This window comes from Uloborus diversus, chromosome 4 (assembly GCF_026930045.1).
Source record: "Uloborus diversus isolate 005 chromosome 4, Udiv.v.3.1, whole genome shotgun sequence".
In the NCBI taxonomy this organism is placed as follows: domain Eukaryota; kingdom Metazoa; phylum Arthropoda; class Arachnida; order Araneae; family Uloboridae; genus Uloborus; species Uloborus diversus.
Genome location: NC_072734.1, coordinates 82,140,033 through 82,158,835, shown reverse-complemented (window position 1 = coordinate 82,158,835; position 18,803 = coordinate 82,140,033). Strand labels below are relative to the sequence as shown.

The 18,803-nt window shown below is 31.4% G+C and overlaps 1 protein-coding gene across 1 annotated transcript in view; it reads left to right on the top strand.

Moving 5' to 3' along the window:
- The window catches only part of LOC129220668 (uncharacterized), a 38,699-nt gene extending 20,238 nt beyond the window's left edge, over window positions 1-18,461 (top strand). Inside the window, exons 6-16 of the mRNA XM_054855097.1 lie at window positions 4,112-4,229; window positions 4,433-4,569; window positions 6,179-6,316; window positions 6,404-6,496; window positions 7,398-7,471; window positions 7,652-7,778; window positions 10,511-10,662; window positions 13,526-13,614; window positions 17,387-17,452; window positions 17,576-17,641; window positions 18,391-18,461. Of these exons, the coding sequence (XP_054711072.1) occupies window positions 4,112-4,229; window positions 4,433-4,569; window positions 6,179-6,316; window positions 6,404-6,496; window positions 7,398-7,471; window positions 7,652-7,778; window positions 10,511-10,662; window positions 13,526-13,614; window positions 17,387-17,452; window positions 17,576-17,641; window positions 18,391-18,461 (1,131 nt within the window). The remainder of the gene's footprint in view (window positions 1-4,111; window positions 4,230-4,432; window positions 4,570-6,178; window positions 6,317-6,403; window positions 6,497-7,397; window positions 7,472-7,651; window positions 7,779-10,510; window positions 10,663-13,525; window positions 13,615-17,386; window positions 17,453-17,575; window positions 17,642-18,390) is intronic.
- Window positions 18,462-18,803: the final 342 nt, after the last annotated feature.

Here is an 18,803-nt window from a genome sequence, read left to right as displayed (position 1 = left end):
CAAGTTTTGGCTTGTGTAATTTTGTTTTAGTTGGGAGTATTGCTTCCTCGTCAAGCATGGGGAGGGATCAGAATTATAAGAAAGATATAGAAGAAAATTTCGTGTATTTTTGTAGTGAAGCAAATAATTGAAAATCACCGCAAGTTTGACCTTCAAACGCATATTATCTTCAAAGATCATAAAAAGGCTTTTAATCGTGTAAATCAAGAAATACTGTGTCTTATAATGCAAAAGAGAGCATGCATGGAAAGATCATATCCATCATATGAAATGAGGGAGACTTCCTAGAGCTGCCTTTTAAAAAAACAAGTGAGACCGTGGCAGGCCTGGATTTTGGTGATTGAACCAAGAAGCCAGAACAGGCTTTTAGCTTAGTCCTTGAAGGAGATGATAATTATAACATGATGTGAGTGCACACATACTCGACTTCAAATACAAAGCCATCTGAGATTCAACTCTAGTTGAGACTGGAATTGATTGAGCCATTTTCAGCATAATTGCTCCTTGTGAACATATTTTGACAAATACATATCCTTAAAAATATGCAGAAAAGTAATTTACTGAGAGACATTTTTATAATTGAAAAAATCAATTTTATGAACTCATGAACATCAACAGAATTACAGACATATTTGAACTAACAAAAAAAAAAAAAAAAAAAAACTTTGCTCAGAGCCTAATATAGAAAGTTTAGGTCAGCTGTTCAAAATTTAATATTTGTGATTTAAACAAAGAAAAAAATCTTTCATAGCTTTAGAACTATTCTAAAGTTGATGTAAGTGTAAAATAAATATTTATGATGTAATTAAAGCAATCTAAATTTATTTTTTAATCTGTTTTGATCAAATATCATCAAATTTATCTTGCTATATATTAGTCCAGGCCTTCTGGAGCATCGAGCATCTATGCTTTTCCTCTCCCCACCTCCACCCCACCCCCCCCCCCCCCCCCCCCAAATTTTGACTCTGTCTTCGTTTTGATCAGTGTTCAGTTGTCAAGTTTGGTGTGCCATAAATGTGAAAATTGAAGAAATGATAGAATGAAAGCATTTTATACAAACCCCGGATCAAACAAAAGCCAATCATGTGTGCCAATAAATACACTAACCGCAAGCCAGGAAATGGTTTTAAGAATTGAACAAGTAGGAAATAAATACAAGTAGTTGTAATACATTGAATGTAACAATCAAAATGTCCAAAAATAATAAAGAGAAACATAGAGCCTAAAAATTTCACGAACACTTAATAAATTCATTTGACCAAATTCTCCACCTTGAACCTTGACTTTAATTTAATAAAATGCCACAGTTCTACTATTTTATCACTCTTATTACATTATTTTTCAAAATTTCAAAGATCACAACTATTTGTATTGATTAAATAATTCCTTACTAACCTGTAAAAGCATCACATACAGTGAAACTTCGATAACTCAAAGTTGCAGGGAACGCGAAAAAATTCGATTTATCAAAAATTCGACTAATCGAAAACAAAACCAAAACTATAGAAGAAAAAGAAAATGATACCACTAAAACTCAAAAACTATATAACATGCTCAAAAAAATGATAAAATAATGTACCAGTGATACTCTATACATACATGACATAATTAACATATAATTGTAAAAATTAAAGAATTTATGTAGGTTGAAAAACAAATTTAAATTTGTATGCATAATGAACAACTTTTTAACTTACCAAAAATGACATAGGTATCATTTTTTTTAAAAATCTGTAATCAAACATTGCTTTTTCGCGGATATTTGTTCTTTCACTAAATAATCTTCGGATACTTTTAATGCGTCAAAGAGAGAGTCTGGAACATTCGGACGCGATTCTACAAAAACGCGCAATATATCTGCTGCTCGTTTTGCATCTTGAATCGAAGGTAATTTTATCACTGGCTCAAATACTTCTACCTCTTCATCACCAGAATCTTTTTCGCTTTTTTCCGTTATGCTTGATAAAATTTCTTCATCTGTCGGGTATTCAGTCACTAAAACTCCGTCATCAACTGACACAAAATCCATAAAATCTCTGTCGGTAGGAATGTTCATTTTATTTTGTAAAACGCTCCACTCACTTTGAAAATTTATATCGACCATATTTTCGTCTTCTTCGGATTCATTATCTAGCTCCAAACAAGATGTATCTTTTACAAAACCAGCATTTTTAAAACAGTTAACAATTGTCTATTGTGTAACATCACTCCATGCTTTCCGCAGTTCCCGGAGACTGTCGAGCAGAGTAATGCAAGGAACCGAATTCTCTTCCAGACACTGTAGAATTTTTAATACAACACGTTTTCTGTAGTGAACCTTTAAATTTTTTATGATGCCCTGATCCATAGGCTGCATGATAGAAGTTGTGTTCGGAGGAAGAAATTCCAATTTAATTGCAGTTAAGTTATTTGCCGCTGCCTTGGGATGTGCAGGGCAATTATCAATAAACAGTACAATTTTTCTTCCAGCTGAGATAAATTTATTATCTATTTTTTTAAGCCAAGAATTGAACACCTCTGAAGACATCCAGGCTTTACTATTGCTTGTGTAATCGACTGGCAAAGACTTGACGCTGTTAAAGCATCTCGGCTTCTTAGCCTTACCGATAACAAGCAAAGGCAGCTTCTCCGTGCCTGACATATTGCTTGCTACCATAACAGTTATGCGTTCTTTGCTCCGCTTTCCACCCGAACATGTGTCACCTTTTATAGTAAAAGTTTTGTCAGGGAGACATTTGAAAAAAAGTCCCGTCTCATCTGCATTAAAAATATCATTTTCATTGTACTCCATTAGAATAGTTTTTAATACTTTTTCTTTCCATTCTTCGCAAATTTTTTCATCCACTACTGCGCTTTCGCCACAAATGGTTCGGTACACAATGTTGTGTCGAGTTTTAAATTTGTCTAGCCAACCTGCGCTAGCTTCAAAATTTGAAATGCCGATATTTTTTGCGAAAGTTTCTGCTTTTTCACGTATGATTAGTCCAGATAACGGAACATTTTTCTCTCTCGCTACTAGCATCCACTTTACTAAGGCCTCTTCAAGCTCTGGATACCTTCCATCCTTAAGGCGTTTTCTTTTTGCATTAAATTTTTCGTCAGCAACCGCTTGGAGGTTGACATTTCGGTTTTTTAAAAATGTTGAAAGCGTACTTGGAGGCACACCGAACTTCAATGCAATGTCCTTCTTTTTTGCTATGCCCAAATCGACTTCTTTGATCAGCTCAACTTTTTCTTGCAAATTTAAAATTTTAAGTTTTCTCTTAGCCATTTTTTTAAGGTCTAAACTTTGAGAGATAAGCGAGACAGCCCCTCAATCACACGCTTTCTTTAACACATAAAGAAAAACAGCAAATTTAGAACGACCTTACAGCTTTGTAGAACAAAACACTAATTCGAGAAAGAACCCCTTCTGTCGAGACAACAGTCCCCGCCCGACCTTTTTTCCAAAAGTGGATATTTCAGTCCTAAATATACCGCCCCCCCCCCCCCCCCTTCTCTATTTTTTTCTGTCCCGGGCTCCGCAAAGTCAGAGCTTTGGTTTCCCCATGTGCAGGTTTTTCTTTTTAAGAAAAAAAAATGAAGCAAACAATACCTTTAGGGAAAAAAAAGATAAAACATTTACAAGGTTACCTACAAAATATTGAATTCCTATTTATTAGATCTACTTGGTCTAGACGCCTTTTGATGCAATGCAGTGGCGCCAGCTTTTTTCTTTTTGTTCATACTAGAAGAAAAAAAACGATTTCGACTTATAGAATTACATTAGCATGGAAAATTTGACAAGGTCAGGGAGAAAAATTCGGCTCATCGAATATTTCGACTCAACGAAATTCGGTTTATCGAAAATAATTAACATGCATTCTTCGTTCAGTTGGACTGGAATTAATAACCACTTCGGCTTGTCGAAGTTTTCGACTCATCGAAGTTCGACTTATCGAAGTTTCACTGTATTTTTATTGCTATTTGTATTAAACTATGACATTGATTTTCACCCAAAAAGTAAACTTTTATGTCTTAAAATTCTTTTTACATTTTAATTTTAAGCATAATTTAGCATAATGTGTGAAATTTTGATTCTAAAACATTAATGATTTGTATAATTTTTCAGGTCATCCTATCTAATCATTATGAGTACACAAATCTTACCAATTTACATGAATCAGAAGAGAAAGAGTCATTTAATATCTATGGAATTGTGGACAAATGCGATTTGAAAGTTACCCATGGTATATCTTGATTTATATTTATTTCTCATATGTCATTGTGTCTTTTTTATTTTAAATCTCATTTTTATCAAAACATGAATGAGTTTTGTTTTCCCAAATACGTATCATAATTTATTCAGTTGGATGTTTAATTTAAAAAGACTTCTCAATAAAAATAGCAGGCTGACCACCATACTGTCTTGTTTTCTTTACTTCTCTCTTAGGTAAAAAATCCCAAATTTTAGACCTTTGTTTAACTGATGAAACTGAAGTAGGCTTTACTTGTTCTGTGTTCGCTGCCAAAGATGAAAATTTTCCTGATGTTTATCCGGGTGATATCATTCGGGTTCATCGTATGCAAGTATGAAACTAATTACTTTGTACATGTAACAATTTGAAGTTTTTTCTTCTTTTTTATAACCTTTACATTTAATAGTGTCATGGTTTGCTGTGAAGTGACTTTGATATTAATTAGATTTTGTGTGCACTGTAATTTGCTTCTTGTCAATAATGTGGGTTTGCATTATAGCTGATTTCATTTTGTGTGAGTATTGAGAGATTTTTAAGTTCATCAAGGGACTTGGCATGAAGTATTTTGTCAAGCAAATTGACTTTCCACAAAGTATGTTAACAAAAAATGAACTTTTAATATATTTTATTTAAAAAATGAACCCTCCATGTTGTTTTTCATTTTAATATGAGCTCTGCATAAAGTTCTTCCTCTGAAAAACAAGTTTTTCAGTCTCAGAAATTAACATGATGTCTTTTGTAACCCTTCTTAAAAAGGGTTCTAATGAGAACATACTAAATGTTTTGCTTTTACTGGGTCTTCTGTCAAAAAGCTCATAAGGTTTTTTTTTCAAATCAACTGAGAGTACAGGCATTGCTATTCCCACTTTTAAATAACCACTTGGAGGTTTCCAAAAAAGACCACTTCAGATATCATTAAAACTGTCCTCTTGGGTTATTTTCACTATTAAGTGCACCTATGGTCATAAACTTATTTCAAAACATGATTGAATCGTGTACATAGGAACCTCTTAACACAAGAATACATTGACTGAATAGTTCTGTGAACAGTAGCATAACTATGTAGTCTAGCTCCCCTGACGAACTAAAAAAATTGCGCCCTCCCAGGGCGCAATTTCCACAGGGGGCCACATGGGAAGTCACCGGAGAGCATTGTGACCTCTGGTGAAAAAAATGTATACATATAGATATTTCTTTTTGGAACATTTTGATTAATTGATTCGCCAAATAGGAAGCAGCAATGAATTTTTTTTTCTTATTTTCTTTTAAAGAATTATCTTCAATGATGCCCAATGTTCCTTCTCAGTAGATGTTATGTATGTATATACGTATATATATATGTATATATTTACCCTCTAGCTCTTTTTCCTGCGAGTTTTTTTTTTTTTTAATTTTTTTAAAAAATGTTTTTCAAATTCTATAATCCAAAAAAAAAAACTCTCAAAAAAAAAATTGTTTTCAATCAGTTGAAATTCTGCCCTCTGGCTGCTGCGCCCCTGGCGAGAGCCATTCCTGCCAACCCCTAGTTACGCTACTGGCTGTGAATATTAAAAATAAGTCTTTGTGTCCCTATCAGTGTGCATGAAGAGTCATGGTATGCTAACAAAAGTGGTATCAAGATGTTATGGTAAGATTAGTGTACAATATCTAGGTATAACTGTTTGGAAGGTTTTAAATACTAAACTGCTACACTGAAAATGTATGGGTTTTCTAGCAAGGGTAGTGCCAACTTTTACCAGGACCTAGGCATCACTTTGGCTTGATTGGATTTTGGGTGTTACAATGCCATTACATTTTACATTTTTCTTTGAAATAAACCATCAAATATTTCTAAATTAGAACTTCTTACTGTTAAACAATAAATTTGTATGCAATTATCCTTAGCCATGTCTTAAAAGTGGTAACTTACTGCTTAGTAATTTATATTTCTTATTTTCTAGGTCTACAAATTCCGAGGAAAATTGAAAGGGAAATGTTTATCTTCCAAGTTTATTTTAGTATTTAGTAAAAGCAATAATGGTACTAAACCAAAAACTGTTGCAAAATCATTTACATTTACACCTCACGATGAAGAAAGGGTAAGGCATATTTCATACATTACTTTTAAATAGAAAGTTTTTAATTATTATTTTTATTTTTTTCGTAAAAAAAAATACTATTTTTAGGTCAAAGAATTGTTTGAATGGAATCAAAAGCAAAGCGACCCGAAGCTTATCAGTGAAATAAATAAGGATGATTTTGTGAATATCATATGCCAAGTAAGCTTTATTTAGACTTCTGTTATTCTTTTGGCTTATTTTTGATTTGTTATTTAATACAAATCTTTTAGTAGTTTTTTTTTTTTCCTTTTGCTTATGTTGAAAAAATGGAATTCAAGTCCAAAATTTCTTTTTCTAGAAAATAATAGATTTAACTCATTACTCATATTAAACATATTTTTTCCTTTAGTTTGGAATTTATGTGCAGGATTGATTAATATTTATCAACTAAAATTGAAAAATAAAGTGTCATGCTTTGAAACAATTAAACTTTTTTATATTTTTAAATGCTTGTAATAATTCCAAAACGCAAGAAAATCAGCTATAGTGATCCTAAAATGTCTATAATTTCTAGTTTTTCATAGCCCTTGTCCCAGCTGTGCTCCTTACCTTTTTTTTTTTTCTAGAGGCAAACACTATCTTCTGTAATAGTTACCCTTTTTGCCCCAGAGTACCCGATTCAAACATATTCATATTATTATGAAGTTCACATTGACCATGGTTAATTTAGGCAAACAAAAAGCTTTTTTCGTAGGGACGCGGGTGAGGGTTAAGCAGTGGTGTTCCCATAGAGTATGCTCTATATACGCTGTGTACTCTTAAACATTTTTTAGACATATAGCTTATACCCTCAAGCTTCAAAAATTTTCATATTATGTATATGATCGCATACACATATTTTGCATGATGGATTATTGGGAGTATACCCTCAGAAAAATTGATGGGAACATCACTGGGGTTAAGTTACTAAGCCAGACCACAGCTATTCAGTAAAGAAGCTATTACAAAATTGTTGATGTAGATTTTAGTTGTGCACAGATGCTCTTTATGTTTTTATTATCTCTTTGTTAATTCAAAAAAAATTATTCAATTTTAATCTGCTGTTTTGAATTGTGTTTAGGTGATAGGAGTATATATTGCTAAAACTACAGATGCTGTAATCTTGAAAATATGGGATGGAACAAAAACTAATTTGTAAGTTCTTATCTATTTTTTTAGGTAGTACACTTTTTTAATTTTAGTACTTAAAAGTTTAATTGTACAATTTAAAGTTCTTACAATTTAAAATTTATTCCATTGATTTCTTTCATACAAAAATTAAAGAATCCATATCACATTGCATGCAAGCATACTTAACCTATTTACTTTTGATAGATTTCCTGGGTCTCATTTTGGGTTTCGAGAAGAAAAACTCGATCAGAGACTTTTCAACATTGCAAGAAATTATTATGTTATTTTGTCAGTTTATGGTAATTATATTGGAATAGCTGCCGAGTTACAAGTGAGTTAATTATTTTGTTTGTCTAAAATGGTAATTTGTGCTTTTCAGAATAATTGCAAAAGTTATCATTTAATCATAACTAAATTAAGTAACATATTGCTTTCTGCTTAAATTTCTATGACTTTTGTAAACAGCAAGGTTACAAAAAGGTTGTTGGAATTTTAAATAATTATAGTAAACTCCTAATTATCCGTCAGTGACTTATCCGCGGGGCGGATTATCCACTACCTTTCACGCATTCAAAAAAAAAATCTAGCGATGATTAACTGAAGGTAGATAAATGCACACATTTTAACCTAACAAGAGCAAAATTTATTTTTAGACATTCCTATTGTTTTCTTCCTCCCTTCCAATGACATTCAACCTTTTAAGGTCAACAAAGCCTGACTAATTAAAACCTGGTTTTTAGCCTACTTTCCCAGTAAAAGTCAGAAAAAGAAGAAAAAAGCATGAAAAAAGGCTTAATGCATCTTAAAAATATTGCGAAGAACAAAAAAAAAGTCAAAAATAAATAAAATAATTAAATAAAATGCCTGTCGGTCTGTCTGTCTCTCTGTCCTCCCACCTAATAACTTTTGAATGAATAATCTGATTCGAACAAACTTTTTTTTGTTCGAAAGAGCTCGGCAAGGACACCTCATTCCCATATTTCACTTTTTGATTTAACTATTTTTTGTTCAATTTTGAACTGTTCAAAAAACTTAACATTAGCGCCTACGGGGAAATTCAAGGCAATTCCGAACTGTGAGGCGAATTTGCTTCAAACAAACTTTGTAAGAAAAAGCTTTTGATGAAAAACTTGTATATAAAATATCTTTTTGATTTGAACAATTTTCCGTTCAATTTTGAACAGTTCAAATCCCTTAACATTAGCTCCTATGGGGAAACTGAAGTCAATGTAGATTCCATACTTGAAGGCGGATTTATTTCAAACAGATTTTGTTGGAAATAGCTCTTGACGCCAGACTCCGACTCCTGTGCCCGACAATTAATCGGACTCCGACTCCCAGACTTTGACTCTGACTTCCTAGCTTTGGCAAAAAATTATGCACGGAGGACAAATGACTGACTCCGATTCTTAGATATTCGTCTCCAACTCCTTTATCCCTAAATGAGATTGACTCCGACTCCACAGCTATGGTGTTAACTGTGAAATAATTATTGTTGATATGATTTGTTTTTATTTTCACGCTAAAGTTTTGATTTAGATATTCAGTTTTCGGCGAATAAACTCAAAGCCATTTATGTTTCTACATAAAGATATGCGTAGACGATTTTTTTTTTTTTTGACAATGAAAAGTATTTCTTTAAGTTGACATTTTATTGTTTTTATTTATTTTCGTAAGTGCATTAATTCATTAAAAAAATTTTTTTTGAAAAAGAAACAATTTTTTTTTGATATGTATTTATTTTAATGAGCTTATTAATTTCAATTATTATTATTTTTTTGTTTTGAAAGCTGTTAAAGAATTTTTTTTAATGGAAAAAGTATATTAGCTGCTTTGTTTAAAAGGTGCTGCTAATTTATTTATTTTTTTAACGCATTTAATTTTTTTTAGATGAGTAAGGAATATTTTATTCCTAGAAATTAGCTTAAAATATTTAAAAAATATGTTTGAAACAATTTGCGATTTTAGCTATTTTTGAAAATATTCGTCAGGTACTAGAAAGTAGTATGGGTATATGGGAAAGTAGGCTCGTATAGTTCTAGACGGAACTTCTTGTTAAATTAGTACTACTTACTACTTTGCATCTTCACTACTTACTGACTTATAGACAGGCCCTACTTGCTGATCTACGCTGCTTACAAGCTTGATCTGTTGCAGCTAATTTGCTTGCACAAATTGCTTACAATCTTTTTTCAGTTTTTATGTATGCTGTTACCGGTTTAGCTAGAGCCTAAATGTATGCTACTGTTATTGATCTTTTTTAGGCACTATTTGCATACACTAACATCTTTTCCACCTTAATTTGTGAATTATTCGCGAATTTGCTTATCCAGGGTTACCGTCCCACCCTATTCCACTGATAATCGAGAGTTTAATTCTATTCAAATTTTCATTATATGTGGTTTCAGATGATATTCCTTACAAAGTTTAATTTGCCTAACCAGGTTCTGTTATGAGATAAAAAAGATTAAATTAGATCATATTTCAACAGTTAAACTAGTAAACATTAAAAAAATATATATTTATTATTATTTTAAATCCTTCCTTTTAAAATGATACATTATGCTGGTGTTTTTCTGTGTCCTTTTAGGTTTTGGAAGTAGGCCCCAGTGCAAGCATAAGGAGATCCTAAAATAAAAAGGAAAAATGTTTGCTAGAAAATGAATACTGTTACGCCAATTTCTCAATGTACAGTTTTGAGTTCTTTTGTCTGGAAAATCCTGAAAAAATTTCATCGATCTATCCTTAACAAATAACTTCTATAGAGTTGAGAATTCATCTACCTCTCATCTTTTTTTTTTTTTTAATTAATTTATTTATTTTCTGGGAAAAGAAAGTGAAATATTTTTACCGATATTTTATGCAAATGTACCAAAAACTGGATTCTTCACTTGCCATTTGAATTTATTAATGAAAAAAAAATCCTTTTACAAGAAATCCACTTTTATTGCAATTTTCACACACTAAATGAATTGATTTTCTAATGAACTTTTACTGTAATAGCATTATATGTTGTAAAATATAGTTTTCTCTGTTTCAAATTTTGATGTTTTGTCATGTTAGCCTGGCCAATATATTGAAGTTCTTGATGCTCATTTATACAGTCCTAAAGATAATCCAGACGAGTGCAAGCTTTGCTTACATGCTGGGAATAAAGGTAGACGAGGAATTAGTGTCCTTGATGATGAAGATGAGAAATTAGTGAATTTAAAAGAGTAGGTTCAATTAATTGTTATATCCACTTTCTTTCAATACCAATAGATTGCTTTTTCCTTTTGTGATGTATTATTTTCCAAAACAAGCAAGTTTTTCCTAATTTTTCTTTCACACTATTAATCTCCCCCCCCCCCCCCCACACACATGAAATTAGTTTGTTGCTGCAAACATTTCTAAGTTAATTTGAACAAATTTAGTTTACATCTATCCACATTGGTAATTAGACTTTTTTTTTTTCAAACATTATAATGATATTTACCTTTTTTCATTAGTCAACATCTATTTTTCTGAAAATAATAGTTCTTTTTGCATTTTATTATTTCCCCCCACCCCTGCAAATGTTATTCTTACATGTTGCACTGGAGTACACAGTAAATTCTTTGTTAGTAAGAGTTTTTGTTGTATAAATTCATTTGTTTTCAGTGGGATTTTTCAGAGAGTTGTCTTTTTTTATAGGATTTTTTAGTGTCTGCTGTCCTTTATTCTAATGAATATTTTAGCTGACTGCAGACTCTATAGCTCAGTGGTTGGGGATTTGAATTCGGAAGTTATTGGTGGAAAGCTGGAAATGGTTTTATACCATTCAGTATAGTCCTGGAATGAACATACAAGGGCCATCCCGAAAGTAGTACTCGTTTCCGCCGCATGAGGCGCTGACGATGCCAGTAGCCGCCGGGCAAGGTCAGATCGCTTCAGTGGCTTGTCTGCCTTCTCTGTTGCAAGTTCCGCGACGCTAGCATTGACTGTGTTGTTTCTGTGACCATTCATAATGTTAAAAAAAAAAAAAATTGAGAACGCCGTCAATTGTGAAGTGAGGGCTGTGATAAAATTTCTCAATGCAAGAAATGTTCGGCCTTGTCTATTGTCTGATGCCGTTATTCTCCTCCATGACAATGCCAGGCCTCATGCAGCTGGGATAACACAACAATTTCTGCAGCAATTCAATTAGGAAATATTCGACCATCCACCATATAACCCGGACTTGGCCCCTTCAGGTTTTCCTCTCTTTACAAAACTTAAAGAGTTTTTGGCGGGAAAAAGGTTTGACAGCGATGAAGAACTTAGAAGACGTGACTACGTATTTCAATCGGCTGGCGGCGGAGGAATATGATGCTGGAATACAAAAAGTCTCACGTTATGACAAATGCTTTAATTTGCTTGAAGATTATGTGGAGAAGTAGTTTAAGGTATGCTCTTTTCAATAAAAATGTTTACATTTGTTAATATTTACTTCTGTGTCTTTATTTCACAAACAGGTACTACTTTTCGGATGGCCCTTGTACTAAGTTTTACTCCTCTTGCTTGAAAGACCTTTTGAAGCTTATCAAGTGGTATGGCAAATGTCTAAATGTCCTTGGTACATATGTGGAAAATAAAGTTATGTCTTATTCGAATTTTTGACTTTCATACACAGCTCTGATTACAGTCTCAACTGAGGAAACTTACTTCCCAATTCTGCCTTGTAAAAGATCAGATTTTGAACAGAAAATGGTTCCTCCTCTAGTTTTGATATCATATTGAACAATAACGATTTTCCATCAGCAAGTACAAATGGCCAGCCAAGCTAACATTTCTTTTTTTCGATATTATAATGAAAGATGATGCAACAGTTTTCCTTCAGTGGAAACTTCACCTATTTTCCAAGCTAGCAAAATACCAATATTACAGGCCCTTAACCAGAAAATAATTTCGGGGAGGGTTTAAAAACTTTCATGCGGAACTTTGTGCTATTTGTGCTAATGTTCAAGTCGTTGGGTTTTCTATTATGAGAGTGTTTTATGCAATTAATATACATATGAAAGACATTTGAGTTTTGGAACAATATTTTTTGCAAATTTTTAAATATAGTCGAACATTCAAATGTTAAACCAAACTTTTCAGGGAGGGGGTTGAACCCTAAGAACCCCCCTCCCCCCTTGTATCCGGCCCTGCAATATTATATCAGTATTTTGCAGATCAGTTTTACTCACCCAATCCAAGCGAAGCTTTCTTGGATTCCATTTCGTGACATATTAATCTGCTGGCTCTTCCACTGAGTGAATTCTCCTACACCAACCCTATTTTTAATGCGGTGTTGCATTCCACAAATGTCTTGTCAGTGCAAAAATTGGCGAGATGCAATGTTTTCTTTTCTGCAAAACATGAAAATACATGAAGATTTTACTCGTAAAAATGGGAAAAGAGATGAAAATCCTTAAAACTTTGGAGAAATCTGGAAGAGCTGGACGGTTTGATACACTCATTTAAGCTTACAGAATTATGAATAATTATGCATTTTTAAGTCATTATTTCAATTAGTTCAATGTTAAGTCCAGTCCAGCAATATATCGGCTGGATTGAAATATTGAATATTGCTTTTGCAGTAGTAAATATACATCTATATATGACCATATATCAGTATATCACCCAGGCCTAGTCATGACTCCCCCCCCCCCCCCCCCCCCCCGGATGCATCTCTGAGTGTTTCGTTCATAAAAACCATTCAAGAAGTCATATTTTTAAAGTTGGATTTTTGTACTATTGCGGATCTTTGTGTAAACTAACATTCACTATTATTGTTTTTAAATGGAAGTATTATAAATTGTGATGATGACTTATGATTGTTTTTTTTTTTTTTTAATATTAAATCTGCTGGTAATGGTTATTTTGTTTGCATGTGTTTATAAAAGTTCTTTAATGTTTTCAATTTGTATTACATACTTTAAAAGTAAATTTTTGAACTTTCAGCTTATTAATTTTGTTTTAATTTATCTATTCAGCTGCTAAGGGTTTTTTTTTTTTTTTTTTTTTTTTTTTTTTGGTGAGTCTTGGTAAAATAAATTTAAATCTTTGGGAAAAAAATACATCTTTTTTTTTTTCCAGACGTCTGGGGAAAATTATATCTGATTCAGAATTTTCAAAGCAAACAGACGATTTACTTAGTGAAAACAATAGTATTTTCCTAAACTGTGGTAAGTTGTTGTGATTTTTTTACATTATAATCAAAATCTGCTTCCATATGCTTCTGTAAAATTGGTCTGTTTTTTGTATAATTTGTTATTCTACCTTTTGAGCATCAATACTTTTGTGTTTGTCATTATTTTTAACCTTTTCTATATTTCATATTCTGTAATAGAGAACTCACAAACTTATCACTTTGCCTAGATGCCGGAAAGTTTCAAACCGGTTGCATCAAAGTTGATTTTAGCTAATATCACTTTTAAAAATAACAATCAATTTTTAGGGCAATTTATCTTAAATCAATGAATATTTTTAAAAATATAAATTTGTCTAAAAAGTTGGTTAAGAACTTTAAAGACAGGGAGAAATTGTCAGTAGATTTTTGTTTTCATTTTTATATACCCTATTGTATAGGGGTTTTTTTATGCAATGCACTGTAGATTTCATAAGTTTTTCTCTAGATATTTTAGTTTGTTGGGTTGGCAAGTCTGTATTTAGCTTTTATATGCTGAGACGTTTGTACTTATAGCTTATTTTGAAGCTTTTTTGATGCCAGATGTTGTGCATATTTTTAGTTCCTGTAATTGTGCTGTGATTTTTTTAACATTCATTTTCAGTTTAAAATATCTTATAACTTTGTCAATGAACCACAATATAAAACATATTTAGTAAAACTTGGATCATATTTTTTAGTATAAGTATTACATTTTTATTATGTTGGTTTTCATATGAAATATTAAGCAATATCATATCTGTGGCTTTGGATTATATGTATGCCAATATGCATCATTGGCTGATGTTGTTCTCCACATTCTAAAATATATCGCCGCCTCAGAGCTACAGTAGGATATCTTACTGTTCTTTCTGGGATAAGATGTCTTACTGTTGCTCTGAGGCAACGATATCTACTAGGTCTGTCCACAGTGACGGACGTTGAAATTTCTCTCAATTTTTAACTTATAAATTCAGCACTGTCTTGAAATTAAATTTCGTTTCTGCTGAAATTTATCAAAAATATCATGATATAGTACATCACTGGCCCGTACTTAGTTTCAGATTTGAGGATTTTTTTTTTTTTTTTGTATGAAATTAAGGGGAAAAAAAAATGTGACTGATGTTACGCAGAAGAGATATTGAAAAAAAATGACTTATATATATTTTGAAATTCTCTTCAAACTAATAACTGAAATCGAATAGAGATTTTAAACTTAATGAAAACATTTTGTTTTATTGAAAAAACTAAAAAACTGAAAATATAAAAATTATTTAACACCCGTGACTGATGGTACAAAGATTTTGTGACTGACGTTACATTACGCAATTATAAATTATTTCTCCTTGAAAACAAAATTAGCATATGTTTTGTTTAAAATTGTAAAATTTATTTAAATTGCAAGAAAAGTACATTTATAAAATTTTAAAAGTTATATTTTTGATGTATTTCATAAAATAAAAAGTCCTCTTTTATTTACTACATCTAGTTCGCTAAATATTTTATTCCTTTCTCATGTGAATATTAAATTTCATCCACATTGACAGGCTATTTCCAATGTTTTACTGCTTGAATCTTGACAGTTACTAAGTACTCCTAGTTTTCAATTTCAATGCATCTAACTTCTTGTGATACAATTGTGTGTCATATTCTTCAAGAACCTGTTCTCCATTTGCAGTCAACAATTTTGGAACAATTTCTGCTGGAAGTGATTCCCTTCTTTACTGTAAAAAGAATGGGGGGGGGGGGTGCTAAACAACTGCTACAGCTTCTGAATTTAAAAAAAAGCATTACTTAAATATAACTCTTTATACTTTACTGTAAGTCGGATGGCGATAGCTCTGAAATTTGCATGAAGCTGGGTGACATTTGGAAATATTTCTGATCGATGATGTAGCACTTTTATTCAAATGTAATGCAAGAACTATAGGAGTATCTGTTTGTCAAATTTCATGCTGGATTTTTTTTTTTTATTTTTTTATATAGCTGCAGTTTTTTTTTTTTTTTTTTTTTTTGGTGAAGATATAAAGAAGAGTGCTTTGAAAGTCTAGCAGACTCTACCAAGGTTTTATTGTTTTAAAGAGTGATAATGTAGTTGCTAATTTAAGCCTTGGACTTCAATATTTTAATTTTGTTCTACTTGTTCTATTTCTGCACCTAATTTCTCTTTTTTATTTTATTCTGAACTAACTTGGGTAATTATGCTAGGTTTTATAAAATTATTTTATTTATTATTATCTGCGTTTTTTTAGCTTCAGCTTTATTTTACTTTTTTCTAATGTTCATGTTTTCCTTTATTTCTTAATTTATCTCGCCTCTTTTTTTTTTTTTTTGCCTTTCTGCTGCAGTCAATGCCATTTGTGCAATTTGTTTGAGGTTTATTAACAAAAAGAGAAATGTAACTGATGTTACATATTTTAAATAATTAAATTCAACTATTTCTAACTATTTATGTGGAATAATATTAAAGATATCATCATAAATGAAGAGAATATGACTTTTTATAAACTTGGGTTTGTTTTTGTTAAGGCAATGCAAATTTTTATACAATTTTGTGACTGATGTTACATTAGTATAAAATTTAGTATAAAAACAATTGTTACAAGACAATTAACAGTTTAAAGTTTCTTTGTTGGTCTAATCTCTTCCTATATAAACTAAATTTCAATAAAGAAATAAGATAGTAGAAATAACAATTTATTTCTTAAGTGAAAAAAAAAGATTAACTTTAAGAACCGCTTTTACTACAACACATGGGCACTGAGTAGTGTTGTCAAAATTCACCTATAAAACTTACAAAAAATGTATTTTATATAACTTTTTTATTTTATATTATTTTGTCAACATGCACTATGTTAATGCTCAATGTTTTACTTAATTCCACATTTGTTGCAAATCAAACGCTTGCCTTCTTTCTGACAAAAGGGAAAATGCTCTAACACATTTTGAAGTTTATGCATTATTGCTGTGGTTTTATTTCTAGCTTAACCCTTTCTGGTTCAGTGGTCGCAAAAAAAGACATCAATTAAAAAGTTATTTAAAAAATTTATTCTTTTTAAAACCACAAAAATTGCTGCAGTTTTAGCATTTTGTTCTATTATCTCCCCAATTTTTTGAACCCAAAAATGGGAATTTTCATAATTTTTTAATTTGTTCTGAAACAGTCCACCATGTTTCTTCATTTTTTCCCTGATGTGCACAATTACATCATTGTAAAAGATTTGATTTCATTTTTTAAATGGATAAACACAATTTTTTTCTGCCCTAGGTGAGCCGTGTCCCCACTCGAGGCACCACCCACTGTGAAAAAAAAATTTAAAGTGTAAAAACTATGTCTAGAAAATCAATTACACCCCACTCTTAGTGTGTTTTCCCTATGTTTCTAAAATTTTAATGACCCATTCTGGAAAGCGTTAAAACTATGAATTTATGCTAATAAGATTTTAAATATGTTGCTTAGATGAAGTGTGAAATGTATCAATTTGAGGCGCTCTTTACATCTGTCTCAATGCCAAAGCTTAGTTTTTGATTTTCTCTTGTATTATTTCTTCCCCCATTACTATTTTAGTTGTATAATTTATAAATGTTTTTTTTTTTTCATCAACAGACATTTCAGCTTTTACTCCATCTCAAAAAAGCAGTAAATTAACACAAGATGCCATTCCTTGTAAGTTATGAAAATTGTTATGTTTATTCTTTATTTTATTAATGGTTTCTCATTTTGTTATTTTATTTTGTGTGTTTGTTTTTGAGTCTTCATCTCAGATATTCATAATTTTTCATTCTTCTAGCTTCTCAAAATGAAAATGCAAATGATCCAAGCACATCAAACCAAAATGAGGAGAATTTAAATGAAGGCAAGTTGAAGAATTTTTCAGATTTAGTTTTTGTTTTGATTTATACCACTGTATGATTTTTTCCTTCTGTTATTATTATTATTTTTTTAATAATTTGTAATAATAGTGTTCAATTTTCTGTAGATATTGAGTTATTAAATAAACCTTTGGTTTCAAAACATGAAAAGATGGAATCTTCTCAAAGCATAGGTAATTAACTTCTTTTGTTTTTATTCTTGCTATCATTTAAGTTTAAATATTTTATTTCATAATTTCATGAAAATCTTTAGTTTATGTTAAAAGTTCTAATTCAAAGAATGGGGGGCTTTTCCAACCACATATGAGCTTTTTACAAATCCGTAGATTTTAATGGAAGAATTTGTTGTATTTTTTAAACAGGCACCAATCTGCATCATTTCAATGTTGGATGGAGCTTAATTTTATAAAAGAAGCAAAAACTATTATTACTCCATATTAATATAACTTCATAAGAATTGAATTTAAAAGGAAAAAAAATCTTAATTTTATAAAAGAAGAAGCAAAAACTGTTATTACTCCATTTTAATAAAACTTCATAACAATTGAATTTAAAAGAAAAAAAATCCTATTTATAAGTTATTTTTAGGAACCTTCTTTTCTTTACTAGCTGCTACATTTTAGAATAAAGCTTTAGGACTTCCAAGTGACATGCCACAGGATAGGACACTGTTTAAAACTTCTGTATCTGTAAGTGGTGAAAACATTATTAAAGTACAAAATTCGTAAATAAATCTTAATGTACAAAAGTTGCAAATAGCATGTTTCGATGTTACCAGGAACCTTTTTTTTTTTTCAATGCAGAAGACTTGAACTTATGGATAACTTAGTTCAATAAAACATTCAATGAAAAACTTCATTGAACATTAAATGTTTTGAGACCTTACAATAGGAAAGTTAAAAATTGATGTTTTCTATTCCAGAAAACTCCCGATTTTCACTTTGTGAGATAGGCAACTCTGGTTATGACCCACCAAACAAACCATTAGAGTGATGAAATGTGGCCTAACTCCTTACAGGGTTGCCACGCACCGGGAAAACCGGGAAAACCTGGAATTGTCAGGGAAAATGAAAATGGCCGAAAATCAGGGAAATGTCAGGGAAAATGAAAAATTGTATATTTCGATCGTTCTTAGCGCTGCCCGCGGTCTATGACGTCAAAAAAAAAAAATTCGCCTTGTTTTTTTCGCCGCCATTCCCTTCCCATTCGTCGTTTTGTCATTCCCCTCTTTCTTCTTCCCCCTGCAGTTCTTTTTATCAACTCTCTGCCATTGGCGTGCGCCATAGCAGTCTGCGGCGGACATGCACAGAAGGTACTTTTCTTCCTCGTTTGAGC